We start from the raw sequence: 22,635 nt of genomic DNA on the forward strand, positions 1-22,635 counted from the left end.
CCGATTACCGAAATTTCCGCTTGAGGTGCATGGGATGCAGAGGCTATTGCTGGTTGGGGTTGCTGTTGCTGAAGCCTATCTATCACGTCTGCTTGGCGGGCTGCGACCTCAGCTTGGCGGGCAGCATCTAGTTGCATAGTCTCAATGGTTTGTTGGAGTTGACGAAGCATATCTTCCATGCTGATTGAAGGATGTTGAGCTATTAGAACTGGCGAATACTCTTTTTTTGGAGTAGAAGTAGAAGACTGAGCTTGACTGAGCACAGTAATAGATGACTGTTGGACGATTGAGTTATGCCTGATCCTCCTCCGTCTGGTAACTAGTGGGAGTGAAACAAACACTGGTTGTCCCTTGACAAGATCCTCGGATCTATAAAGTCGCCTTATACAGGTCCAGAGTGCTTAGGGGGTAACAGATTCGTCCGAAGCAATTGTGAAAAGCTACCTTGCAAAAAGAAATAAAGCGAAAAGAAGAACAAAAATAAAAAACCACACATCACCTTAGCTCAGATTCTAATCAATGCACTGATGTAATCAAAGCTGTAGAACCATGCTCAAAACTGAATTCTACCTCCCAAAAATTGATACTCAGACTTACAACTGATATATACATTCCTGCAGAGTTTCATTCTTAAAGCACATATCAAGCAAGTATGAGCCAAAACACCCCTATGATGGGGTAGGGTTACCCTGTCCTAGTTTCGTCTGGAGCTAGGGGTTTACTATGCAAAACAAGCGGTTTTATACAATTCTTGCATTCGGGTAAGCAACCTGTCCTAGTTTGGAACAGTCTCTATGGTTTCTAATATGCAACTAGGTCGATTGGTCAAGAAGGGTACCTCAGCAAGACTACCTAATATGCCTCTCACACCTAACACCGAGAAGTGAAAGGAGGATCAAATGGTACAACGGTAGTCCAGATCCAAGGGTTGTGTTCCCATTGTGGCAGAGCCCGCAATCGGTCAGCCTTTTGGCAAGTTTTTCCAAGCGAGCCTCTTGCAAACTATTCAGGAATAACAGATGGAAAACATTGTGACTTAGGCGCACCGATGCAAATGTAAATGCAAAGAAACACATAAGTGTAGACAAAATAACATATCATGAGTTCGAGTCAAGTTATGTAAATCCCCAGCAGAGTCGCCAGAAACTATGGCTCGCCTTTTTTCGCGCCTCCTTTCGGAAGGTTTTGAAAAGAAAGCCTCATAGTTCGGACTCCTGCGGTTCTGAATCTAATCTTACGAGTGCAATGTGAAACTGATAAACACCAATGAGTCCAAATCCGACAAATCTTTTGGAAAATTGATTTTTAGGTCAAAAATGCAAAAATTGGACTGCTTTGCTAGATACAGAGTCGCCACCTAAATATTTTATTTTTGGGAAAATTTAGAAAACCTATGACTCGTGCCAAAGGCCATGTGTTCGTTATCACTAAAGTTGTCTCGACTCCGGAACTTGGATACGAGGGGAGAAGGTCATGAATTGAGCACCCCCGCTCGCCTGATCAAAGATCGGCCTCTACTAATCATGATATGATTTTTATGTACATTATGTGCTCTTGTTCCGGTTATTAAGCTAGTTTTACTATGTGATGCGCACAAGTAAGTAAAGACTAGTTCGCTCAATTTGGAACAATTCAACGCATGTTTGTTTGAGAAATGGTTTGAATTTGCCACCTCAAGTGGGCTTAAGGTTTGCGAATTTGCCACCAAACATAGTGGGCTTAAAACATGATTTGGCACTCAACAAAGTGGGCTGAAAACTTACATTCGTTGAATCGTTCTAATTCAAACAATAAGCCTTCATCCACAGGCATTCAAGTAGTTTAGCAAATAAGCACATAGCCTCATGGAAAACATGCTGATTATGGCAATCACTCACACTCATGCAAATATTCTAAAACATAAAACTCACCTAGTACTCCAAGCCAAGAAAATATGAGTTAGAAAACTATGCATGATTCCTAACTATGCAATATGTCTAATGCAACACAAGTAATATGCGATTAATAGGCTCGGCTACTAATATGGCATATGGATCGATTTGATAACATGCAATTAAACACGTATTCAAAGAATTATTTGAAATTGCAATGCAGTTTGAATGATGCGCCGAGCCTCAGTACATACAAGACAAGATGAATGGATGCAAGCATGCAATATGCTAATTGAAATATGATGCTCCTAATCTAACCATCAAAAGTGGTTAAGTAAAAGGGAGAAAGACGTGGGGTTGGAAAACATGCACACACGCACACACACTCACTTATTACAACATTACGCCCTCGCAAAAGAGGGTCCGAATGAATAAGCTAACTAGCTACCAACTAGCTACGCTAGGCTAATTAAGCCAATTATTACAAAACTTGAATAAATAGCTAAACTAATTAACTAATTATTACAACACTTGAAATGAATAATTAATTAACTATCTAAGCTAATTAATTAAAAGAAATTAACTAGGCTAAGCTAATTTAATATTACAACATCAACTAATTAGCTACAACTAATTAGACTAATTAAATATTACATCATAATTTGCTATGCTAATGAGACAATTAAACAATCAAACGCATTTGACATGAGCACCAAGGAAGATGGATGGAGGTTGCATGCATATTGCCTGAAAGCTGCTCTGTCTGCCCCTAGACTGCCTCTGTTTCACCTTCAGCCACTGCCTCTATTTCTGCAAAATTGCACTGCTGGCCACACACCAAGGGCCGGCCGTGCATTGATTTGGTGCAAACTCTGTTTCTGTGCTCTGAGGTAAAATCAGTGCAGATAGAGCATTTTCAAGCTCTGTTTGTCCCTCTTTCCTTCTTTGTTATAGGAAAACCTCAAGAAAAGGTAGGGCTTGACTCCAAAACCATCAATGAGCAATATGATTGCTTGATGATCTCGAATTTCATTTTGGACAAAAATCAATAAATGTAATGCAAATGACCACCCCTTCTTTTTTGTCATGGAATGAACTCAAAAAAAGGAAGTTGAGACGCTTCAAGGATATCAAAAACACCATGGATTGATGCTTGATGACCCTTGACACAAGAAACTTGGCTTAACGTCTGGCCAAGTTCAAGCTATTCAAGCCATTTTGTTTAAGTGTGTTAATCCAAGTTTTAAGCCAATTATTTTAGTCATTGCCATTCATTAGTCCATTTGTCCAAATGTGATGTTAAAGTCCTCTAAACAAGAAGTGATGTCAAGCAAGAGGTCCTTCGAAAAACATGAGAAGGAGACTACACCATTGACGATGAATCTCCGAAGAGATTAAGCCATTAAGTGTAGTTCTCCTTTACATGTATTGAACAACCTCAATTGGTTGAAACCATTCTCATGAATGAAAGATATGAAATGATTACATGGAAAATGAGCAAAGAGAGTATATTAAACAACAAGTATGCCAACTTATGGGACCACAAGTGTATTAAACAAAGCATGAATCAATTGAAAAAGCCTAGACAACCTCAAAACAGTCCAAAATACATGAAAATCAGAGGTAAAACATGCATGAAAAGTGGGTGAAAAGCTAGGCAATAAAGATGAGAATTGAAGCTAACTGTCACGACCCAAACCCACCCCTATAGGTTTAGTATCGTAACCGGCCAGTAATCCTGGGATTACCGAAGGCCTCTGAGACAGATTAACATAATAATAGGGGCTAGCGGAAGCAAATAAGAATATACAACGTCCATTGAGTTGTGCAGACTTATATGAGATAGAAAAATTTTAAACTTTTTATATACATATATACACATCATCTTTAAGTCATAATATATATACAGATTAGGCAGAAAGGGACTTAGTCCCCTTTTTCAAAATACACATGACTTGAAGAACCAAACAAGAAAACATAACTTAAACTTTAAATTACATAACGATAACACTTAACATATCCGGAACCTCCACGGGAGGCACATAGGTTGGCTGACAGAACAGATTCTAGACAGATGCCTCTAAGCCTGGTCACGCGCCTGATCACCTACATACATAAATAATACAGTAAGCAAAAGCCCAGTGAGTAATAACAGAGTAAAGGGTTTTAATGAATGAGTCCATACAGATTTCAGAAATCAATTCATATTGTATCAAAATCATACTTGTTCAGATTATATACAGACATAAATCATAAGTCATGATTAAATTTACGTGATACATCCATTAGCGTAACAGAACAAAACACATAAGCGTAAGGTCATGAATAACCTAGTTCCAAGAAGGAAACTCCGGATCCGGGTCACAGAACAGAACAACTAAGCCCCCATGGCGGGCCTCCGGTACGGGTAACAGAGCACAGACAGAACGCATATGCGTGAGGTTACGAATAACCAGTTCCATAAAGGAACCTCCGATACCGGGTAACGGCTGTAGATATCACATGATACTAAGGATGTCACGAATACATGTCAGAAATTGGACAATCATTCATTGTACATGACATACCATTTCAGAAAACAGATCTCATTTTGTCACACAGAAAATAAGTACTGTTGAACATATCTTTACTAAGTTATTACTCACAGATGGCTGCAGACGCAAATCAAACAGACTGGACACATCGGAAAAATCAGGCAGACAATGGTGCGTGACCTACACAAGCACATAACATATACACATTGAAATACAACATTACTCCCTTGATTAAACTTGTCATTTCTAGTCTTTATAGTCTAAAGTTCTACTACGTTTATTCTTTCTCAATTAAATAAACCGGGTTCTTATTTCACATATTCTTTCATTACTAATTCCTTCTTTTCCAAATAGATTGATCATTTACTTGGCTTCTTAAACAATTACCACAAGATCAATGATTCAATCTTTAACTAACTAATCTATGGTGATTAGTAGCTTATTAATCTTTATTGAGTCATAAATCATGTTTAGAATGCTTTGGAAAGAGATGAGAATAAAAATATGAACTAATTACAACTTTCCAAAATGTGCTGAAAATGGGTCTCCGCTCGAGCGCCACTTTGGCCGCTCGTGGACTGTAAAATTTGAAAACTACTGGGAGGTCGATTTTCACGCTCGAGCGGGACTTCCCCGGCTCGAGCGGACAATGAAAATTCAGAATTCCCAAAATTGCAATTAAAGTTCAAATTTGGTATTCAAAGCTTCAAAACATGTACTTTAGTATTCCAACATGGAGAACCATTTATTAAAGTCATAAATTGCTAAATCATTTATTCAAAAATCATTTATTCAAAATCATGCCCCAATTGCCAAATTTAGTTTTAATTCATTTCCCCCATATCAAGTCAAATCCCAAATCCAAAGTTATTAATCTCTAAATTGAACTCCATAAATTTAACATGGCCCCAATTTCTCCTTTTCTTCTTAGTTACATAAAATTGGCGTCAAGTTCTTTCTATTTTCCTTGAAATCATGAAATTGAAGTCATGAAACTTCTTATAAATTTTCCAACTAGTTTCCATGATCTTAAACTCAATTTAATTCATAACCATAGATGTCCCAAAATATGTTTAATCACCAATTACAAGTATAGATTAAAATCTAATTATAAAATCAACACTTTATCTAACATTAGGATTAATTCTAATTTTTCATAAACTTAATGTTCATAAAACATTTCATTTTTCTCTTCGAAATATGAGATTGAATTAATCCAAATCCTTCAAAATCCATGATGTATGCAATACAAATAGGTCCAATTTTATTATTAATAACAAAATCAACTTAATTATGAATTACACAAATCAATTTCTTAGAAATTCAACTTAACTCAATTTCTAACCAAAAACTTAATTTATAATCATAGATGTTCTAAAATGTGCTTAAATTGAACAAACCTTTTAAATTAAACCACTTGCATGGATTAAACAAATTCCTAGTTTTCATAATAAAATCAAAACTTTAGGATTAGTTCTTGTAGGAGAGGGTTCGAGAAAAAGAGTTGGAAAATTCGAAGATCTTCGAAGATCCTTGAAGAACAACTTCGAATTCTCTAGAATATGATAAGAGGCTTAGATTCTTCAATAATCTCAACTTAGGAACACAACAACAAAGGAGATGATGGAGATAAGAGATTGGGTGAAGAAGAAGGCAAAATGGCTAGAGAGAGAATAATGGCAAGTCTCTCCCATAGATCTCCCACTTTCACTCTCAAGGTTGATAATGGAGAAGGGAAATTAGTTCTTTCCCAAGAGTTAAAAATCTCCAAAATCCATCCCTTGTAAAGCTATGGATGGGTGCTATTTATAGGCACCTCATGATGTAGGATGGAGCCCATGTGCAAGGCACATGGGGGATATTCTCTCTAACCACCTTGTCCGAGGAGGTGACCTCTCCGAGGATGAGAAACCCCGAAGAGGAGATCAATCCCTCGGCGAACCCTTCTTCTTAGCCACACCTAACCAATGATCCCCAATCATTCCAAAGGGTCAGGGGTAGTCCCAAAGGACGTCCTGCCGCAAAAATATTGCCGAGTCTCATGGACCCCCCGGGGTCGTGCCACCTCGACCCGGGTGTAGGCTAGTTTAACCGAAGAGTGAATTTGTCTCCACTCACCGTCCTCGGGATCGGGTCCTTTGTTCGAACTCCATTACGCCCATGGTTCTGGTGCGTAGATCCCGGAAAGCTCCAAGCCAGCAAGTGTTCTGGGACTCATTAACGGAGCGACTTCTAGATTGCATTTGAATCCGTTCGAAGCCAGGTGCTTCGGATCTCTAGGTTCGTGGATCCGAACCCTTTCGAGTCCGAACTTGAGTAAGTCTCTAAGTTCGTGGATCTGAACCCTTTCGAGGCTTAGAGTGATTCAGCCCGTTTGATGGCGATAAATCCGGGCCCACCAATCTTGGACTTGCGATAAATTCGAGCCCACCAACCTTGGACTATTGGGCCTAAATAATTTAGTGGGCTTAAATTAGCTCCTCTTACATTTGCCCCTTGCGTGTATGAGAAATTGTAACTTTCTCAGACATGCATACTGTCATTTCTTCGACCCTACTTCGCATCACGTTTCCCAAAAAAAAAACATGTTGTCACGACAGAGCCTATGGATAAAGTTGATGATGCCCTTCAATTTATAGAAAAAATTGACAAGCAAAAATTTTATTTTAATACCACCACACATTTTTTTTTTTTTTAATACCACCACACATTTTTCTTGTTTGGCAAGTTGGTGAGTCACCAAGCCATTGCATGTTTGTTATATGGATATATGTATAAATAATATATATGAGGGAATATTCCAGCATCACACCTCCTCTTTTCTATTTAAGGAAAGGGGTAGCAACCCTAATCAATAGCCACTCACCTTTTCTATAGCTCATTTCTTTTTATTTGTTGCACAGCGGCGCCTCTCTCTCTAGATCGAGAGACCAACCTAGCTCTTCTTTTCTTTTTTCTTTTTTTTCTTTCTTTAACAAATTAGAGGCTAATGTTGTGCGCTCCTTCAACAAACCAGAGGCTCTATTTCACCATCGGTGCTTTACTTCGGCTTAGCGACGCAACTCCTCAGAGATCCAGGCACATCGGAGCTTGATTTTGCCGACCAACGTCGACGCCGACTCGTCTGTGACACCACTACTGCTGCTACGGTTGGCCAGCTCCGACAATAGCTCTGCTGCGGTATCACGGTTGTTGCTTTCTTGCGAGCTCAGTTCGCACCTGCCCTGCGCGCAACCACCAGCTCGCATGACTTGCGTGCCTTGTGTTTGACATCTGCGACCTCACTGTTGCTACCAGCCGCGACCGACCAGCGCTGGCCACGCCGCCCACTCAACGCGGTGTTGGCCTGCCCAGCATCCTTCTAGCCCACTGTTCATGTCGTGGCTCCGGACGCCAATGACGCTGTGACCCAAAACACCACCAGCTCGCGCTATCACCAGCCCAGTGCGTCACTGTCCAGCCCTTCGTCAACGCTGGTTGTGGCGCTTGTGATTGATAACTTGGCTCCTCACTGTCGCGACTTCGCCTCCTGCTCCGGTTGTTCAGCGCCACCCACACACGTCGCCCACTCAACGCGTCGTGTGTGGTTTTGCCTAGCGCTATCTCGGCTACATTTTCAGAGCTTGGACCACACAGATTTTGGTTTTTCTCGCACACCCATTGGCTCCAGCCGTGATTGATCATTGCGAAACGCGTCGCCAACGCAACGCGACGTCGGTTTGCTTATCTTCTGTCTCAGCCATGGCTCGTGCCACCATTCTTGTTGTCCACAGTCTGTAAAACTTTTCTGATTTCAACTTATATTTCCACCATTCTTGAACCTCTTCCTCTTGTATATATATGTATTTGTTTTTGTAGCAGCTTTTTGTGGAAAATTTTATTTCAAAATCCATGACTTCAATGACACACATTCTTCTTTTAATAGATTAGAGCTTGAAGCCGTGTGCACATTGGTTGTTATTGCAGAGCCAATCAACGCAATTTCCTCAGAAATCCAGGCTTTCCGGAGCTCTGTTTCACCGAATAACACCAACGCCGGCATCTCTGTAACATCACTGCTGCTTCTGGCTTTCTAGAGCCACTAACGGCGTCGTCTCCGTGACATCACCTGTGACGCGTACCTCGACTGCCCAACGTTGCTCACTGTTGCCTTCACTCTGCTGGAACCCCGCCGTCGGCTTCAACTATTCCAACGCAGGCCACACACGTTGCCCACTCAACGTGACGTGTGTGGTTGCCGACTCCTCTGTGGTGTCACTGTTACTTCCGTCTTCGAATTATCCAGTGCCGACCACACATGTGCACCCACTCAACGCGACGTGTGTGGTCTTGCCTAGCGCCGCTCAACTCGGCGTCAGCCTTAGGTGTATCTGTCTCACATTTATAGTCTTGCCACTACTTCCAGCCGTGCTCTTCCTCCATTGGCGTGAATCTGTGAGCAAGTTCTTTTAATTGTTTTGTTTATTTATTTATTTTATTTATATATATATATATATTCTTTGTATGGTGGCAGCACTGTTTATATATATATATATTTTTAACACTGTTCATATATATATTTATATATATATATATATAAATAAATAAACAAATAAACGAATGAATCCATGCATTGATACATTTTCAAATTTGGTAAATCCCAATGTGAAGCTTGAATTTGTTTGGGCTTTGTAATTTTTGAAATAGGCTGTGGGATTTATTTAACTGGATTTTCTGACTTGAAATTTGCCAAAGAAATTATGGGCTATTGTATAACTTGAACCATTGCTACTGAATTTTGCCATCGTAATAGAATATTTGCCACTTGAATTGAGCAAAAAATAATATTGACTTGGGAGGAACATTCTTGTAGCTTGCACGACAATCCATTAAATCTTGCTACTGATGAGCAATGTAATATACTTCGGATCTCGGACCTGAAATTTTCTATTGAACTTCACTCTGTCCAAATTTTGAGCCCCGTATAAATTGAACCTTTAATATGGAACATAGTGACTTTGAGAAATTGACCCGATTGAACTTCATCACAAAGCGACCCATGACATTGCACCTCTTATTGATGATAGAAACCTGAACTCTGTATGTTGATGATACACCCATTGGTATTACAATTTGTTGAGCTTGAAAAATACTCGAGAAAATGAATTGTTGATGACTTCCGGGGTTGAATCTATTGATAAGCCCATTATGTAAATCTTATTATAAAAATGACTGATTGTTGCGGCCCTTAGCATAGTAGACATCGTGCCTGAACTCTTGGTGTAAAAATTCCTCGTAGAATTTGTTGAATTCATGGACTCTCTGAGAAACGAATAGTTGATGCCGAAATTTCATTCGAATGTATTGCTTTAATTCCAATATTCTAAATTTTAATACGGTCAACTCCTTGCTATTTATACCTGTTATTTCAGCCATATGTCTTCTCGAAAGAAACCCGTAGTCCCGGGGTCATCAGAACCGGCTCTCATGAAAGAGAGGGATGTACCTCCGGCATCTGAGTGGAGGAAATCTCCTTATTTTGGTCGGAAGGACCCCTTCGGGCGGGCGGCTACCTCCACCACTTCTCTTCTATCTCCGAAGGGGGCTCCATTATGTCTCACTGAGGACACTGACTCTGGACATGAGGCCCTCATTTCTCCTTCCTCGGTGCTATGCTTTCGGATTGAGCGGGGGGACTTTCCATACTGTTATCCTCAGTTCAAGGCCTTCTCAAACCCTCCTTTTGGTTGGCAGGAGTGGGTCGATGATGTCCTCTCGGACAAGAGCTTCTGTCAGCGGCTTCAAGAGGCCCGGCTATTGATCCCGGTGAAAATATCTAGATCTCTATCCATCCGTCGCAACAATGCTAGTTTGGAAGCCATCGCTCTTCGGTGGAGCACTAAGACACACACCTTTATACTTGGCCAGCACGAGATAGGGCCCACCCTCGAGGATGTGTTCATGTTGCTGCGTGTGGAAGTGACCGGCCCTGATGCCTTCGACCCTGAGCAGACACCCCCTGAAGATGATTCTTTGATCCAATCTCTAAAACTAAATCTTCAAACTTGTGGTCGGTGGAGTTCCGTTTTCGATGGTTCAGCGAGGAGGACTAGTCGAGTAAGGACGGACCGTGCCTCCTATACTGCATGGATCCGCCACTTCTTCAAGGATCTTCAGCCCTTGGCCAGAGATGCTGACCCTGACTCTCGGGAGTATGAGGCCGGTCCGATGTATGGCTCCAGGCTCTATTTCTTGGGATTTCTGGCTTGCTTCCTTTCATTCTTTATTCTTCCGAGCACACCTCCGGATTCCCTCAATCTTTTCGTCTTCCCCTTGGCAGTCAGGCTCTTCAAAGGAGATCGGATCCCTTTGGCTCCACTATTTCTTGGGAATCTCTACTATCAGCTGGATCTACTACATCGAGATATGGTTCGCTCCGTGGGTCGATATGAGCATGTCTCCTTCATTCACAGCCAGTTCCTGCTTTGTTTCTTCTTCGAGAGGTTCCCAAAATTCGCCCCTGCTCTGACTGTATTCGAGGCGGAGGTTCTTCGGGAGATAGTGGATAAAGATGGCATCCCCGTGCTCGGTATTGATGGGTCTCGGACATTTGAGAAAGCGAAGTCTTGCCAACCGTTGATTACACGTTGGTCACGTACCATTTCCACCTTATCCTTGAATACTCTGGTGGATGATCCCCGACGCTTTGTGGCACGACCGTATGTATGCCCACCTGTGGGTGTGGCCACACCACTTATCTATCATGGTTCCTCCCGCTCGGTGTCCTTTCCTTTGCCGAAGAACATCCCTGCACCCTTTGTTGATATGCTGATTATGATCCGTCCGAGTTCATTACCGATATGGCATGAGGAAGGCGTTGATAGTGCCGTTTATAGGCCTGACCGTGTAGCATGTCAATTCGGGTTTGATCAATGTGCCCCGGGGCCAGCACCTCATTTATTATCATTTTTAGAGAGCTACGAGCGCTTCAGTCGCGGGCTTGCACACACCGTGCTTCCCATATCTGGCTCTTTGACGATGCCAGGCTTGAGCCGAGTAGGGGGTTTCACCCCCTCTTTCAGGCGGTATTGGCAGAAGAATATCGATGCATTTATTGCATTTGTCCAGAGCAGACCGACCGTATGTTTGCCTCCGCCGATTTATAAGAAGGATTCTTCTCTTCGGCTACCCGAGAGCCGAAAATCTGACCACATGTACGAGGGTTTCTTCACTTCATCTGCTCCAACTGACCTTCTGCTCGGGCATCTGCTTCTAGCTTGGCAATTACTTCTCCAGAGCCAGTCCCTTTGAATAAGGCCTCTAGTCCTCGGACGACCCGCCTTAAGAAGATGGCTCACAAGAGGACTTCTAATGCCAGTCCTTCCGCTGCTCGCCTTTCCAAAAGGCTTCATGAGGTACCCGAAATTCTTGATTTTAAGCTACTTTCCTTCTTGCGACTATACCTTCTAAAAATGAAAACTTTTATTTGCCCATGTTGTGTAGGATCCTGCGGTTGTTGACGTTCTCAGTACCGTGGCTCCTGGCCATGCTGCCTCCCCCAGGCCGGACTCAGACTTGGATGACACCCTCCCTTTGTCTGCAAGACTTGTGAAGATGCGCACCCCTCGTATAGCAGTTATAGATGACGATGATGATGAGGCTGAGTCCTCCGATCATTTTTGTGACCTTATTCCGCGCACGCGTCGTCACCGCCCTACCGTAGCTGAGGAGGAGCACTACCTTGGTGACGAGTTTATTGGGGCTCATCGTTCTGATGTTGAGATTGCTGGAGGGACAGATGCCACAAAAATTGATGCCGCGGGCCATGCTTCTAGAAGCAATGTAGAGATGAGGTGCACCTCTAGGAATGGTGTGGAGGTGGATGTGCTAGAGATCTCTGAGACTCGCTCTGGCACTTATGGTGATTCTCATCCTTCGGCCCTCCTTCCTTCTTCAGGGATGACTGCTACTGTTCAGGCTTCGTCAGACATTGAGATCGATCAGGTGCTCTCTATACGGCCAAGTGACCTTGCTGATGCTAGGAGTCCTTCAGTTGCTCCGGCTTTGCATATTGATTCTCCCTCTGGTAATCTTTCTTTCTGAAGTTTGTCATTTACTTCTATCTGTGAGAAATCTTTACTCAAATGGCTTTCCTGTTCCCTACCTCTAATAAGGCTTCCTTATCTTTTCTTCAGTGTTAGCTGCTACCGGGGTCCTGCCTTCACCTGCCTCAGACTCTGCTCCAGTGTTAGCTGCTACCGGGGTCCCGCCTTCACCTGCCTCGGACTCTACTCCGACTCTCTTTGTAACTCCTCACGGTTCTCCTTCTCAAGGGGGAACACCTGCCTTTGAGACGACTGCCAGAGGTTCTTCATCGCCAGTGCCTTCGAATATTTTGGATTTGAATCTCAGTGATTTCCACATTGATAGTGATGCTTTTGGTCTTTCCCCTTATCGTTCGGCATTCTCAGGCTCGGGACCTCTGCCGGGAGTTACCCCTCCGGGTGGTTCATCTAACCCGATAGACATTGGGGAGATTCTTGAGACTAGCAGCTTTCCGGCCCCAATTCCTCCTTCGGCTTCTGGCAAAGTATCATTTCTCCATTATTGGGTAGCTCCTGAGTTTGCTTCAGTTCTACAGCTTGTGCATTCAAGTTACCCGGAGACCTTTGCTTCATTTGCTTGCCAGTGTCCACTCATTCAGACTGCTCTTCTCGAGTCTTTTGCCACTATCTTATATAGCTTGGACAGGCAACGGTTGTGTGACCTTAATGGGAAAGTAGTCGAGACGGCGTATCAGGGGATCTCTGACATGGAGCGTCACCAAGTGGACTTATCATGGCTTCGGAAGCGCCTAGATATAGCTTCAAACGCCAGTCATCGGCTGGAACTTATGTCTGTGCTTGCCTCTTATCGCACCTCTATAGATGAGACAAAGGCAACTCTTCGTGAGCTTGAGTCGGGTTATGCTCGGGCCTTGGAGACTTTAGAGGCACACTCTACTGTTTGTCCTCCAGATGTAGATGTGACGGGCAGCTTCTTCGAGGGTGTCTTTAGGAAAGATTGAGTTTTTTTTTTTTTATCATTACTTTCTTGCCCCTTTCGATAAAAATGTTTTATCTAGGACAATGCAATGAAATGACAAAATTTTTGTTGTTTAGATATTTTCGCATTGTTTTCTCATTCTACTTGATAAAATATTTATTTCGAATGATACAATGGAAAGAACAATCATATGCACATGTTTATAAAAGCTGAACTATTCTCATTAGTTCTTCAACTTTCTTGACAAAAGTATAATGGATTCATTGTAAGTGATGGGATAAAACATACACCATAGAGAAAACCAGCTTCTTCATAACGTAAGGGAAATACAACTTTTAGACAAAGTAAGAAAGTGAAAATGAATTTCAACATAGATGAGTCCAACTATGGGTAGTAATGCTTGATAAACTTTGCATTGAGCGGGCCAGTTCGGAAGCCGTCTTCAACCCTTACAAGTTTGTAGTACCCGCTTGAGCTCGCCTGAACCACCTTGTAGGGCCCTTCCCATTTTGGAGAAAACTTGGGCAAAGGCTGTCCTCGCATGATTGGGTCTACAATCTTCCATACTAGATCACCTTCTTCAAAATTCCTTGGTACCACAGTCTGGTTATAGGCTCGGGCGATGGACTCATGATACCTTTCCATGACTTTTGCAGCTCTGTCATGCTTTTCCTCTAATGCTTCCAATCTGGTGGTTCGAGGCTCCAATACCATCCCCGAGGCGAGAGCCATTCGAGCAGATGGCGTTTCCAATTTTATAGGTAACACTGCCTCGGACCCATACACAAGGGAGTAAGGAGTTGCTTGAGTTGGCTTTCTCTTCGAAGTGCGATACGCCCATAGGGCTACTATCAACTGTTCGGACCAAGTCCCCCCAAACTCATCCATCATCTTGCTCAGAATCCTTATCAGTGTCAGGTTTGTGGCTTCCGCTTGCCCGTTCCCTTTTGGATAGTAGGGTGTGGATTTGTGATGCTTCACTTGGTAAGTCTCTAGGAGGCTCTTCACATATTTGTTTATGAAGGGAGTGCCGTTATCCGAGAGGATGGTGTTTGGTACTCCAAATCGGCAAATGATATTCTCCTTGATGAAGTTCGCGACTGCAGGCCCCGTAGCGTTCTTCAGAGGAATTGCTTCGACCCACTTTGTACTCAATTCTGTGGCTGCGAGAATCCACTTGTACCCCTTAGAAGATGTGGAGATGGGCCCTATCAGATCAAAAGCCCAGGTATGGAACGGCCATGGCGTTCGGATACTATGCAGGTCTACAGCTGGAGCATGGATCAAATTTCCGTGTTTCTGACAAGTCTGGCACCTGTTCACGTGATGGGATGCATCTGACTCCATGGTCGGCCAGTAATACCCAAGGTGTATAAGTTGCTCGAACAGCCGAGCCCCTCCTTGATGTTCAATCTCGTGGGCTCTTCCGAGGACTAGATCTGACTCCTCCTTGGAGAGACACCTCAGGGGAGTGCCCTCAATACTTCTTTTATACAGCTTGTCCTGATCAAGAAAGTACCGCCTCACTCTCCTCTTGAGGTGTGCAATGTCCCTTGGGCTCTCAGGTAGTGTTCCCTCTTTGAGATAGTCAATGTAGACTTGCCTCCAGTCAGGGGTATCAATTTCAAAGCAACTCTCATCCTCCCGGATGTATGACTGACACTTGGGGCATTCCTTCTGTAATTGATTCGAGTCTTTCTCCATCTCGGGCTAATAATAACCTTGTCTTTGGATTCTTCTGTACAGACTGATATCCCCATCCCCGCAAGACTTTTCATGGATCTGTTGTAGTCGGAAGCTTGCTTCTTGCTGGCCAACACACCGGGCTAGGAATCCGGTACCTCCTCGGAAGTAAAGTTCACCTTGAATAATTGTGAATTGGGCAAGCTTGGCCATAGTCAGTTTTCCAACTTTGCTTCTGAGTTGTTCGAGGACTTCTCCTCTCCAGTCCTCCAGAAGGCCTTTGTCTTCGGGTATTATTGAAGGTTCTGTTCTCTTCTTGATAATAATTGTCGCCTCCTCCTCTAGAATATCAACTCTTGCCCCTAATGTTGCAAGGGCATCTGAAAACTTGTTGTCGGAGCGAGGCACATGCTCTATTTCAACCTTCTGAAATTTGTCAAGAAGCCTTTGGACTGTTGTTCGATACGTGGCCAAGGCAGGCTCCTTCAAGACGAACTGTCCTGAAACTTGCTTTACTATCAGCTTTGAGTCCCCCCGGATCCGAATCTTCTTGATACTGTGCTTCTCAGCTGCTATCAAGCCTAAAATAAGAGCCTCATACTCGGCTTCGTTATTCAAACAATGGAAATCCAGTTTATAAGACAAATATAACTTTTCCCCACTTTTGCTTGTAAGGACTGTCCCGGTGCCTCCCTTCCCTCCGGCTGCTGCTCCGTCAAAGCTCAATGTCTAGAAGCTTTCCTCGGAAGCCATAGTTGCGTGCACCTCTCCTCTTAATTCTTCATTCACTGGTTCATAGTCACCACTTGGAAATTGGGCAAGGAGATCAGCTAAGGCTTGGCTTTTGATCGCCTTGGGGGCTACACATGTGATCTCGAATTCACCCAGTGCTAACAACCATCTTGCCACCTTCCCGGTTAGAGCAGGCTTGCTGAGGAGGTATCGGATTGGATCACTTCTAGTAACAATCTGAATCTGATGTGCTAGGAAGTAATGTCTGAGCTTTTGGGCAGTGAATACCAAAGCTAAACAATGTCTCTCTACTGGAGTATATCGGACTTCTGCTCCTCGAATCTTCCGACTGATGTAATACACCGGGCGTTCTACTCCATCTACATCTTGGACCAATAATGCCCCTATGGACTTGGGGGTTGAAGTTAGGTACAACATTAGAGGCACCCCGGGCTGCGGGGCTATCATGGTCTGAGGCGAGGTCAAGGCCGCCTTGATTCTCTCAAAGGCCTTTTGGTGTTCTTGGTTCCACTCGAACTTGGCATCTCCTTTTAACAAAGAGCCGAAAGGCGCAGAGATCTCTGCCAGTGCTGGGATAAACCTCCGAATATAAGACACCTTCCCGAGGAACTTCTTTAACTCCTTTTGAGAATGCGGGGGAGGCATTGCTCTGATAGATTTGACCTTGTCTTCATCTGCCTCGATACCATGCCTATGTACAAGAAATCCGAGGAACTTCCCGACCGTCACCCCGAAAGCACATTTGAGAGGATTCATCCTCATTTTGAATTTCTGGCACCTCTTGAATACCTTCTCAAGGTCTCGGAGATGGTCTTCTTCTTTCTTGGATTTCACCACTAGATCATCAACATAATCTTCCACCTCATGATGGATCATGTCATGAAAGATTGCAGTCATAGCCCTTTGGTAAGTTGCACCGGCATTCTTGAGTCCGAAAGGCATGACTGTATAGAAGAAGTTTCCGAGAGGCGTTCTAAAAGCAGTCTTTTCTGCGTCCTCTTCAGCCATCTTAATCTGATTGTATCCACTGAATCCATCCATGAATGAGAACATCTGGTGTCCCGAGGTAGTATCCACGAGGGTGTCGATGTGAGGAAGAGGGAATTCATCCTTCGGGCAGGATTTGTTCAAATCTCGAAAGTCTACACATACTCTGATTTGGCCGTTCTTCTTCTTTACTGGCACGATGTTTGCTAACCACGTGGGGTACTGTATTGGCCGGATGAAACCAGCCTGTTGAAGTTTTTCAATCTCCTCCTTAATCTTCTCTTCGAGATCTGGATGATATTTTCGAGTAGCTTGCTTAATTGGCTTGGAGTTTGGGAACACATCAAGATAGTGGGAGACTAGGTCAGGATCTAGTCTGGGCATTTCCTTATATGACCAAGCAAACACATCTGAGTATCGGCTTATCAACTTTAACAACTGTTCCCGCTTCTCTGGGCTAAGGCTCGAACTTACGAATACCGGCCTCGGTGCATCTTGTCCATCACTCAGATCTATTTCAATAAGTTGTTCGGGCTGAGGCTTCGGCCCATCTTGCATACATTCTGGAGCCACTTCAGGCTTTATTACTATATCATTGTCAGGAGGCTCTTCTTTTGACTCGTAGTCGGTAACTGAAGAAACTGACTCCCCGCACCTTCATAAATAGTACACCATCTTGCCTCCTTCTCGAACTTTCATCACCTTTCGAGGAATAGGCGGACTTTCTGGTCTAGACATTGCCCGCTTACTTGACTCTGCCATCAGCTCCTTGTCATCTTTGATATCCTCCCAACGAGGAATTTTGACCCCTCGAGACTTAGAGGTGGTGGGAACTTCTTCGACAGCCAGTTCGGTGAAGTAGATGGCATCAGAATAATGAGCTTCATGGATCTCGAAAGGCCTTTCTGTAGCCTGAATTGTCACCGTCTTCTTTCCCCATTTAGCCTTAACACACTGATAATAACTCGATGGTACAGCCCCATATCTATGCATCTAGGTCCTCCCTAGAATGATGTGATAATTTGCCTCAGAATCGATAATATGGAACTTGGTGGCCGAGCGAATCTCTCCAACGGCTAAATCAACTGTTACGCATCCGATAGTAACTCTCCTTTCTCCACCGAAGCCAGTGATGACTATCGGCTACTTCACAACGCGTTCTTCAGAGATTCCGGCCTTTTCTAGAGTAGCGCGAGTCATAATGTTGAAAGAGGCTCCACTATCTAGAAAGGCCCTTTTGAACTCAACCCCGTTAATAAAAGCAGTCACATAAAGCGGGCGATTGTGAGAAAAAGGATACTTCCGATCAACCTCGGAGAAAGTAATGGCACTAGATTGCTCTTTTGCCTTCCTCGGGATAGATCCCTCAGTCGACATGCATTCCTCATGGTGTGCCTCGGCTATATTAATGATAGACTTGGTGATTTCTGTTCTTGCCACCTTGGAAAGTCCAAGCTGGTCAAAGAACTGCTTGAACTTTACACAGTCTTGCAAGGTTTTGGCATAGTGATCTGGATATTTTTCCACTCTTGGAGGCTCGTAGTTAACCATCTCCTCGGTCTCTTCAAAATAAGATGCCACATAAACATGGTGTCCTCCTCTTCCGTAGTACTCTTCTCCTCCTTCTGGATCGAAGGGATCCTCGCCATGAGTCATAAATGTTCTGCCCTCTGGATCGAGAGCACTTCCATAGTAAACTTGCTCACCCTCTGGCTCGAGGATGTCGTCCAGATAACAATCATCGTCATCGAGGTTGGCGATAGCCTTGATCATCAGGCCTTCATAAGCTATCATAGCAACATTCTTGCCCTTGTCTCGGTGTTGAGGATATGGTTGTTCTCGGATGTCTTGAGTCCCTCGCTTTTTGAACCTCAATTCGTCTGCCTCGACTTTATCTCTAAAGATTTTCCTGAGAGTCCAACACTTCTCTGTCGGATGTTTCAATGTACGATGGTAGACACAGAATTCAGGGCTCTCACGGTCCTTTTTTGATGGCATTTCTTCAACATAAGGCAATTTTAGCTCTCCGTCAGCCACCCATTCCTTAACTAGAGCTTTCACTTCCTCGATTCCACAAGGATAAGAAACATTTCCCTTTTCACCATTATATTGCTTTCTCTTCTGGCCTCTATGACCTCCTCCTTGTGAATTTCGGGTATCTGGGGCGGAGGCAGCAGCAACAATAGGTCCACGAGACGATTTGAAACTAGTCCTGTAACTGGCCTTAAATCCGGACTCCTGAGCCTGAGGAATGCTAATGTTCCGAGCTGCTTCTATTAATGCCGAGAAGGTGGTTAGCTTGTGATTAACTAGAAACATTTTGTACCTGCTCAATGCCCCTTCTAGACAGATTTGAACCAGATAACTCTCCTCAACTGCTTCATGACAATCTACGGCCTTGTCCTGAAACCTTTTGACGTAGTCAAGGATGTTTTCACCTTCTTGCTGCTTTTCTTTTCACAACGTAAGTGTGGTTACCTTCTCCGCCACTTGAAAGAACTTAGAGTGGAATTTGTTAACCATTTCCTCCCAACTTCGGACAGAGTTTGGGGCCAAATTAACATACCAACTATATGCTCGGTCGGTGAGGGACTTAGAGAATTCTCTCAGTCGGAGGACGTGGTTTGAACCATGAATACCCAGAGTCTCGATGAATTGCACAACATGTTCTTGGGCATTTCCTTGTTTGCCGTTGAACTTGATGAACTTCGGCACTGTATACCCCTCAGGGTATGGATAGCTCAGCATCTCAATAGGGTAAGGCGGCTTGACGTCTGGATCAGGCAAAGAGGGTAAGGTCCTCTTGCCCCGTTCGAGATCGAACATGGCCTGCACATCGGCGAGAGTGAGAAACTGCTGAGGGAGAGAGTTTGATGGTGGTATTCCCGGGACCTGGCTTGTGGACCCGAAGACTGAACTAGGGGCGACTTGGCCATTCTGGTGCTGCGAATGCATCATTGGTGAGGACATTTGACGATACTAGCCATCAGCGCCTATAGACAAGCCAGTTGGTGATGGGATATTGAATTGAGGCCCGTAGAGTCCACCGCACGGCACCGCTATACCGGGTTGTGCTTGCAGATTTGTTGTCGGCACCAAAGGAGGCCCGCTTGGTGCTTGGGTAACGTTTACTGGTGGCGTAACAAGATTAGGTACGGGCAGAGCTCCCTTTTGCGCCATCATGCTCCTCATGTTTTCCTGGACACCAACAGTCGCCGGAGCGCCATTCATTACACCAGAAACTCCACTAGTCACCATTGGATCTTGGCTTGGCACGCCATGGAGCCCGGGCATGGGCAAACTGCTGCCGCCTACTGTGGTTTGAGCATGTGTTACTGTGGCCGTGTTGCCATGAGCCATAGGCTGATTGGGGCCTACTTCTCCTTGGATTTGATTTTGTGCTCCGGCGGGAATAACTCCACCACCAGTTTGGTTTCCGTTTGGCGCCAGTGCAAAGTTAGAACTCATCACCAACATGGTGTGAGTGAGATTCTGAAGAGTGGTAAGAATCTCTTGCTGAGTATTCTGAAGTCCTTGAATGGCTTCAAGCAAAAGTGGTTGATCTGGAGCCATGGTTCTGTCATCACCACCATTAGAGGATCCTTGTTGGTGAACTTCATCTTCTCCCGCCATCCTTGTTGGAGTTGTGTGGGTTCCAAATCTCGTTGAGACCATTAACCAATCCGCCTCCCCAGTGGAGTCGCCAAAATGTAAGAGAGGGTTCGAGAAAAAGAGTTGGAAAATTCGAAGATCTTCGAAGATCCTTGAAGAACAACTTCGAATTCTCTAGAATATGATCAGAGGCTTAGATTCTTCAATAATCTCAACTTAGGAACACAACAACAAAGGAGATGATGGAGATAAGAGATTGGGTGAAGAAGAAGGCAAAATGGCTAGAGAGAGAATAATGGCAAGGCTCTCCCATGGATCTCCCACTTTCACTCTCAAGGTTGATAATGGAGAAGGGAAATTAGTTCTTTCCTAAGAGTTAAAAATCTCCAAAATCCATCCCTTGTAAAGCTATGAGTGGGTGCTATTTATAGGCACCTCATGATGTAGGATGGAGCCCATGTGCAAGGCACATGGGGGATATTCTCTCTAACCACCTTGTCCGAGGAGGTGACCTCTCCGAGGAGGTGACTTCTCCGAGGATGAGAAAACCCCGAAGAGGAGATCAATCCCTCGGCGAACCCTTCTTCTTAGCCACACCTAACCAATGATCCCCAATCATCCCAAAGGGTCAGGGGTAGTCCCAGAGGACGTCCTGCCGCAAAAATATTGTAGAGTCTCATGGACCCCCCGGGGTCGTGCCACCTCAACCCGGGTATAGGCTAGTTTAACCGAAGAGTGAATTTGTCTCCACTCACCGTCCTCGGGATCGGGTCCTTTGTTCGAACTCCATTACGCCCATGGTTCTGGTGCGTAGATCCCGGAAAGCTCCGAGCCTGCAAGTGTTCTGGGACTCATTAACGGAGCGACTTCTAGATTGCGTTTGAATCCGTTCGAAGCCAGGTGCTTCGGATCTCTAGGTTCGTGGATCCGAACCCTTTCGAGTCCGAACTTGAGTAAGTCTCTAAGTTCGTGGATCCGAACCCTTTCGAGGCTTAGAGTGATTCAGCCCGTTTGATGGCAATAAATCCGGGCCCACCAATCTTGGACTTGCGATAAATTCGGGCCCACCAACCTTGGACTATTGGGCCTAAATAATTTAGTGGGCTTAAATTAGCTCCTCTTACAGTTCCCAAATTTCCATAGACTTGATTTCAGTTCTAAATCATCATTTCCTTATCAATTTCCTTCTAATCCCATAAAATTTATTTCTAACTCTTTTCTATCTCCTTATAAATTATGAAATTGAAATTATAAAACTCCTAAAAAAATATTTGCATGCGTGAAATCATAATCAAAATCAAACCATCTACATCAAAATCCCTTTTATTCAAAATTAAGCTCAAATGTTCATGAATTTATAATTCACCACCACTTGTTCTTCTTATACCCAAACTTGAGATTGATTCTTCAAATCTCCTAAAATTCCATTGATGTATGTAAAGATGGAGCCCAAATTCATGAGGAAAACACAAATTAAACTTAAAATAATTAATTTCCAATTTATTTTCCATAATCATCCACATGCATGCAAGTATGAGTTTTAATTTGTGAAGAATAAAATAAATCAAACTGTAACTAATTAATTTCCAAATATATTTCCATGATCTTAACACATAATTCAAATTTCTTCATGATTTTGAGTCCAAGTTTAACAAATTTAAGAAATCATAACTCATATTCTTCAACCTAACTTGATTTACATGCAAAAATCTAATTTCTATCCATTTATATAATTGATCTACAAATCTTCATTTTAATCTTCTCAAAATACACCTTGAATAAATTTTTGTCTAAATAAAGTAAACAACACTAGAAAGATGATAGAATTCCTTACCTTAAGATGAATTTTCCATGATTTTTGACTTAAGTTTTGATATGCCACAAAGCTTCCTTCTTCCCTTTCTTCCTCCTCTCGGAGTCTCTCTCTGTAGCCGTGCTCTGCCTTTCTTATTACAGACTGTGTTTGAGCCCTAAACGAATATTCAAAGATTTACTAACACACACTTATTCTACATACTACACACGTGCACTCACCTAAGGCCCCCAACGCAACACTCTCACGTGCACACACTAACAGATTTCTTTGCGCACACACACTTTATACACACCCATAATTTTTCATCCTTTCATAATTTAATTTATGTTTATGATTAATTTAATTAAGCATCACT

General features: G+C 43.5%; 1 protein-coding gene and 1 long non-coding RNA gene across 3 annotated transcripts; one reads left to right on the forward strand and one right to left on the reverse strand.

Annotated features, from left to right (window-relative positions):
• Nucleotides 1-3,714: 3,714 nt before the first annotated feature.
• LOC145801010 (uncharacterized) lies at nt 3,715-22,432 on the reverse strand. Of its 2 annotated transcripts, XR_014341790.1 has the most exons (3): nt 22,299-22,432; nt 4,517-4,585; nt 3,843-3,977 (listed from the first exon to the last, which is right to left on the reverse strand). It is a non-coding gene; the product is annotated as an uncharacterized LOC145801010 (long non-coding RNA). The 2 variants fall into 2 exon arrangements; XR_014341791.1 differs by lacking the exon at nt 4,517-4,585 and having other exon boundaries at nt 3,715-3,977.
• LOC145801512 (uncharacterized) lies at nt 12,233-13,557 on the forward strand. The gene is made up of 2 exons (XM_082893260.1): nt 12,233-12,470; nt 12,580-13,557. The coding sequence occupies exons 1-2, from the start codon at nt 12,233-12,235 to the stop codon at nt 13,449-13,451; spliced, it is 1,110 nt and encodes a 369-aa protein (XP_082749386.1). The 3' UTR covers nt 13,452-13,557.
• Nucleotides 22,433-22,635: the final 203 nt, after the last annotated feature.

The sequence above is a fragment of the Camellia sinensis genome, chromosome 10 (genome assembly GCF_055761805.1).
Source record: "Camellia sinensis isolate YWXY chromosome 10, ASM5576180v1, whole genome shotgun sequence".
Lineage (NCBI taxonomy): Eukaryota > Viridiplantae > Streptophyta > Magnoliopsida > Ericales > Theaceae > Camellia > Camellia sinensis.

Bases quoted from the DNA above. Each gene is read 5' to 3' on its own strand.
- LOC145801512 (XM_082893260.1), top strand. From the start codon at position 12,233: ATGAGGTGCACCTCTAGGAATGGTGTGGAGGTGGATGTGCTAGAGATC. The intron at 12,471-12,579 runs GTAATCTTTCTT...TCTTTTCTTCAG, and splicing joins GCATATTGATTCTCCCTCTG to TGTTAGCTGCTACCGGGGTC.